The 6967-nt window shown below is 46.9% G+C and overlaps 1 protein-coding gene across 1 annotated transcript; it reads left to right on the top strand.

Moving 5' to 3' along the window:
- Positions 1-4348: 4348 nt before the first annotated feature.
- On the top strand, positions 4349-5371 carry LOC142578439 (membrane metallo-endopeptidase-like 1). The gene has a single exon (XM_075687825.1). It carries the CDS (start codon positions 4349-4351, stop codon positions 5369-5371), a length of 1023 nt encoding a protein of 340 aa, XP_075543940.1.
- The last annotated feature ends 1596 nt before the right edge of the window (positions 5372-6967 follow it).

The following is a 6967-nucleotide window of genomic DNA, read 5'->3' as shown; positions in this document are numbered from 1 at the left end:
ACTATTTTTAAAGAATACAGGTACCAATTCATAGATACATATTCTACTTAGCGAGAACATTGACTGAATGTTTTTCCTAGCCCTGTTTCGACACCTTTAACATCCGTTGCCTTTTAGAGTTCTCACGGGTCAGCGGGATAAATTTTGCCTTGTTTGTAAAATACGCTATAACTCCTGCAATCATTTGCATGGGTAATTTACTCCTCAGGTGCTAATTATTTCACACGCTTAGAGCTTCGCCTACCACAACGCCCATAACATACCCTTAACTTTAAACATCCAAAAACAAGGTTCCTTGTTTAGTTCACCGAGGGCATCGGAGAGACCTACTACAAACCTAGTATAGCGCATAAGAATGGAGAAACAATTGTTCAGTAGTTATTTGCAACGCTTCTTATAGGCGATTAACGTCAAAGTTTCGCAACACATCGTATATAAAGTTTTGCCACAGATGCTGCGGCCCAAACTAGTTGATTCCGATCTGAGTTGCGGAGTGGGACCCTTCATTCAATTCCCACTCCATTCCAAAGAGCGCAGATCCTTCATTATTTCGCTGCTTTAATACCTCCGCATGGTGAGAGTTTACCATTCCCACTCCTGGAGTGGCTGAGCTGATTCTTTCCATTTCTCCAATTCCAGTTAGGGGAATGCTTGCTCTACAACTGTTTACTGCTTGTGCCTTTCTTGGGTACCTCGAGACAAAAAGGAGATTGTTTTCGACTTCTTAACAGCGTTACAGAGAAGTACAATTTCCAGCACAAGAAATATGCTTCGTGGTTACAGCTGTTAGCCCTATTGCGCGGTGTTGCCTGCAACCTTTCCAATATCTACCATGCTTTATAGAATCCATTTCTAAGTTTTGAGTTTGGCTAAAATATAGCTGCTTATGAGGTGTGAAAATGATACCGAGCCCACAAGAGGGGCATTTCGCGAAATACTCGGATTGCAAAGCACGTGTCTATTTAGTATAGCACCCATTTAGGGGATCTCATTTCACAACCACGAACAGACGCTGAGTACTCAAGAGAATTACATGTGTAATACGACTAGGCAAAAAATATATAAAACATGATTACATATATCTTGTGTTGCTTGTCAAATATCGTCAACAAACATGTGCCAGCTGCGCGGGTTAGGAGTAATAAGTATGTGGCATGATTCCAAAATATATTGACGCCTTGGGATCAATATATCTCTAAAATATATTCATCTGTGAGGACAATCTGTCATGCAGCCCCCTTTTCTGAAGCGTATTTTTTATTACCTACATATAAACATCAAAGCGACAGCAATGGCTCTCTCTCTCTCTCTCTCTCTCTCTCTCTCTCTAGGCCTCTTGAAAATCCTACTGAAAAAGAAAAGGATATTCTGTCTGAGGAAAACGAGTAACAGAGCCGAGCAACCGGACTTGACTGAGATAGACGAAGCGCTCAACTTGAACCAATGTTTTATTGCGCCCACAGAAATATATACAGGGGCTCGAATATGCAGGAAAGAGAGGAGATCATATCATAGTAGGAATACATTATCAGGAAGATAGCCACAACGGAAAATATAAAAACAGCACAACTACATAGTCGCCATCATGCACGTGCAAGATACGCAAGTTCTTCCAGGAGGAGCGATATCGAAGGCGCTGTCCCACACATGTCCCCTTTCGTGTCGATGCAAAAGGCCTCGCATACCTGACGCTGGTAACCAAAGCGCCTAAGTTTTTTGCATTTGTTAAACTGTGCGCGAAAACCTCGACGGGAGTTATACACGACTAGGTGGCCGACAACAAACCATCTTCAATAAATTGGAATGTTCCCTGAGGTGGTCATTAATACAACGGCCAGTTTGGCCCATGCTTCAGAGACCGCACGAGAGAGGGCGGATCTTGCGTTGTGGCAGCAATCGACAGGTTTTTGATGCGTTTCTTATCACAGGTGCGGGGGCCCGTGTCTTCGCTATTCACTTTTTGACACATACTGGAGAGTGTGCTTTTTGCCGAAAAGGAAAAATAACACTAGTGCCTGCCTTACGTGCTACATTTTTATAGAGTGAGATACTCGGTGCGAATCGGGAACGAGTGCGGTTCTTGAATGCGAACCTTTATCTTTTTATTACTACGTTTGTCAGCTTTTGACTATTTTAAGGCTGCTAAAAGATATTCGGCAAAGGTGGACAGTAAATAGTCCCAGTAGCCAGCCATTAATTTGGAGTCTGAGCACCTGGGGATCCCAAGAGAAGCTAGCGTCTACAGTGTGGTCAACGAAGGGGTTAATGATATCAGTCTTCTCGGCGAACACTAGCAAACCAGAGGTTCCCTTCCGCGTCATCGTTTCCGAACAGTGCACTTGGCAGCGCCTTGTGGAGACGTACCTACAGCGCTCCCTATCCGTGTTGGATGTGGAAGGCCCTTTTCTTATTAGGAAGCCCCAAGAAGTTGCCGAATATCTTCAGCACTATTGTCCGCCACAAGTGAGCTGCTTTCCAATCGGCTTAAAAGACATATTATTCATTGCCGCTGGATCAGGTGTCCACTGAGTTGAGCGAGTGCATCGACCCCTATGGACGTATCCGTTTTCAGGACTCTCGCGGTGTCAGCAGTAGCATCGTATTAGAAGTTCTTAACTTTTGTTTACGGTTCACCTTCATGCAGCAATGTGTTGAATTTGTTTATACAAAAAGACGATGTATGCCTAGGCCCATGTCTTGCCCCGATCCTTAGTGACGTTCCTTTAGCAAGTTATAACAGATGCCTCGTGGAATGTCACCTACAGACAAGCGCTCGAAATGTGTTTGTATTTGTAGACGACTTTTTGTTTTTTACAGGTCTGGCCCCTGTGACACTCAGCTTTGTGCCGGACAAATTGTTGACGCGCTTTGTTCCTGCATGAAGAAACTAATACTGACTACTGAATTTCCCGATACTAACTTTGGTTCCTCGGCATTGCACTATTTTTATCTGCCATGTGCCCTGGCAGTGTGCACCTTGTTCCAACAAGAACCTCCTACTTTACACCTCCGCGCACTCGAAACTTTTGAACCATGGGATTGTCAAATATTGTTCAGGGGCTGCCTAGTTGCGGTCGTACGTGCCATCACACAATGCGCAGAAGTTTTGTTTCCCAGGTGCTCAGACTGCGAATGGCAGGCTACCGGGACAATTTAATGTCCACCTTTGCCGAATGTCTTTTAGCAGGCTTAAAAGAGCCAACACATGACAAACGTAACAATGAAAAAGGCAAAAGTTCGCATTGAAGAATCCCTTCAAGGGTCTTCAGAAGGGCAGAATACCATGTTGCTTATAATTACCCCGGCAGAGGTAGTCCCTTAGACTTGGACACTGTAATCACCGCAAGGATAACTGCAATATATTGGCGCAGTCTAGTCTAAATGGTAAATTCACCGGCTTCGTAGTTTCCCAGTTTTACTTAGAGTAACTATTTGGTGCTACAGGACTATGTGACCATTCCATTCAGACTTCCATGATTTCGGGCTTCCATTTCATCCCCTTTGCATCTGCTCGGCAGGTGTCATCATACCATTCTTATTCCACTCCACCTGTTTATCAATGTGGAATCATTCTGGAATAATTCCAACTCCGGAGTTGCCCCTCCCCATCTCTGATGCCGATATCCTTTCACTAAAAATATACAGGGTACAGCGTAGTCCTTACTATGCTATCACTCGGTCTGATTTGTGAAACGCTCTTTTTCAGGTATTGAGCCAGGCGGTGACACGGATCAATACAAGAACGTTGGAGGTCACGATCGCTGCCCTAGCCCTGGTAATTGTCGCCCTGGTTGCTGTAGGGATTCTCTTGACCAGGCAGGAACGGCAACTCAGCGGAGAGAAGCTTTGTCACACGGGGGACTGCCTCACGCACGCTAACCTGCTCTTGAATGTTATTAACACAAGCATTGACCCGTGCGAAGATCTGTACGGCCACGTGTGCTCCCGTTGGTTACCGGAGAGCAGGTATGGCGACCACGTGTAGTCCACGTTCGACGAAATGAGGTTTTCTTGGTACGAAGGATTCAACAGAATCCTCACTCATGGGACGCTCGCGCTGCCTGTGGGGAGGAAAGCCCGCGCCATGTATGACGCTTGCATGGCCAGTGGACCAATATTCGGCGAGTCGGTGGAAAGATTTATCAATTTGCTCCACCGTTACGGGTTGCGCTGGCCGGGGAGACCTGAGTCAAACGTGACAGCTCTCGGCGTGCTCATCACTCTCGACGTTGACTTTCAAGCGGCATTCTGGTTTCTGGTCAGAACACGAAATCTAGAATGGGCACGGGCAGTTATAATTTCGCCTAGTCCCTCTATTACAGCATACCTGAAGCACCATCGCAGCGTAATGTCAAGCGGGAATTACGCCAAGTATTGGAGGGACTTCGAGTCTGTCATCCTTAACAACTCAGGGCCAGCCGCTAGCGATGAAGACATTGCGAAAGCAGCTGACATGGAGTCCAACATACTGACGTGGCTTGCCAGTGCCTACAACACACAGCCAAAGTCTACTGCGGTGTTTTTCCTTGGAAAAATCGAACGACACACGAAGGCGTTGTCCTCTGAGGACTGGATTAAGGAGCTGAATGCCAAAATGGAACTCGACTCCGCACTGAATAGCAGTGATATAGTGATTACAGATGATGTCCGTTACCTGGAAGCGATTGGTAGCATCTTCACGAACTACAGCAACGAAAGCCTCCTGCGTCATTTGTCTTGGCAAGTTATTCAGCAGTATGCGACTGTTGCCAGCTATAGGCTGCTACATGCACGGCACGGAAGTGGCGAAAGGTTCACGTTCTACCGCCCGGTCTTCTGTGCCACTAATGTCGAGGGGTCCTACAAGGCACCTGTCCTGTCCTTGTACGTCGTGTCACGGTTACAGCCCAATGACGTTGACTCTATCACGGACGTTTTTGACAGCCTCAAGGATATTTTTTTTGGAAAAGTAAATGCATCTCGCTGGCTTGATGTCAGCAGCAAACGCCTGCTCGGCCAGAAGGTGTCAGGGCTGGCGAACCGTTTGTGGCCGCCGCCAGAATTTATGCGCACCGACACACTCGAGACTGTTTACTTTGATTTCCCTGATAAGGAGAAGTCTTACGGAGACTACTGGGTCAAATCGCGGCTGTTGGTGCAGAAGCTACATGACAGAGTGCCTGGCTACGAGGATGTACTCGAACTTCCTGGAAACAACTCGCCCATGTACCTGCTCTTTAATTATATGATGAACAGCGTCGACGTAGCAATTGGAGCAGTTTCGAGACCGCTGTTCTACCCGCAGGGCTCGCGGGCGATGTTGTACGGTGGGTTCGGGTTTTCCATAGCGTTGCAGATGGTGAAGACGATGGACAGCGAAGGCCTCAAGTGACATCCTCATCATGGCCTGGCGTATTCCATCAAGTCGCGGTCCACGATGAGCGCCTACCAAGCAAAAGATGGCTGCCTCAAGGAAGAGGGACTGCCGAGCGTGTTTCCCGAGATTCCGGCTATGGAGATCGCCTACGCTGCTTACGCGAAATCCAACCAGACGTATCCGCCGATACATTACGCACTGCCCGAAGACAAGGTCTTTTTCTTGACCCTTTGCTACATGACCTGCTCACAGCGTGGAGAGAGAAATCCTTCCTCAGCCGACTGCAACAAAGCTGTGCGTGGCTCTGCCGCCTTCGCCGAAGCGTTCTCTTGCTCCAAGGGTTCCGCCATGAACCCGGAGAAAACGTGCAGTTTCTTCCGATCAGCGGAGTTTATGAATGTTGACTAATTGGGAATACCTACGCTCGTTTGGCGATTAACAGTAAATGCAGTACCATAAAGAAAACGCTAAGTTGACGTGTTTATCGTACCCTCTGCTACTTCAAAGAGTTTGTTTTTCTCCTCCGTGTTCTCATAATTTGTTTACTATTGCAGTATGTTGTTTTAACCGAGTGGTCATCTGTGAAGTATGAGTCGATGCCTCTACCGTGTGCATGATCCTGCCACTGCAGAACTTATTTGCAGACGAGCGCCCTGTATCGCGAATGCTCCATACACTGACTATATATCAGTGAGTGAGATGTTTATTTCGCTGAACTGAGTTTGATTGTTTTTCTTTATTGTTAGAAGCCAGATTCTTGACGGTTGCTGTAGCAAGCTAAATGATCCTTCCTGTACGAGGCGTGAGATTTATGTCGTGACCAAATTCCTAGCGTAAAGTGTTGCGAAGATGTAAGGGACCGGGTCTGTATCTTCGATGGGGGCTCTGGTTTTGATTTGCTGGATATTAGGCGATTTACTCGTGTATAAATTGCGGACTTGTTCCATAATTGTCTGCGTTTCTCGCATGGAAAACTTGCTTACAATATGAAAACAGTGGTTTCGGACTGAAGACTTCAAACTTGAGATTATCAAACCGTACAGAATTGATGGGCGAGCTGGAACGTGTCTGTCGCGAAAACGTCCATTTCTTGTAAAACACCAAATGTAGGTACTCCGTGCGGCGACCACTTCAGTTCGACTCCTGTTATGGATCTGTCGTGCAGAATCAGGCGTCCGAGAGCCGCCTTTACCAGTCCCCCTCCGCCATTATTACCCGTACGCGCGTCTCCTGCGGTTGTGTCGAAAGCGGTGGTCGCAGGAAAAAAATATATCCTAGGTAGAATATCAGTGTAGATTTTGCGCGTAAGAGGTTCCTTGTTTCGGCATAACGAGAATGCAATCTCAGAGATCTGATGATGTACTTGACAGGACACTTTATGGGTATTTTTTACTTTTGCATGACGTACCATCTGGCGTGAAGCCTCCTCGTAGCGAAGGACATTCTGCTCACTGCGTTCGGCGCCTGCTGAAAGTGATAATTGTCACTCTGGGCTTCTCTTATTCCCTTGGCTTCGCCACTCTGTGGCTTCCGCTTTGAAAGAAATGCACGTTGCAGCGACTGAGCTGCAGGAAGCTTCCCGACGAGGTGCTTTAACGGGCAGCTGAGAGG

Source organism: Dermacentor variabilis, chromosome 4 (assembly GCF_050947875.1).
Source record: "Dermacentor variabilis isolate Ectoservices chromosome 4, ASM5094787v1, whole genome shotgun sequence".
In the NCBI taxonomy this organism is placed as follows: Eukaryota; Metazoa; Arthropoda; class Arachnida; order Ixodida; family Ixodidae; genus Dermacentor; species Dermacentor variabilis.
This window is presented reverse-complemented; position numbering and strand designations above follow the sequence as displayed.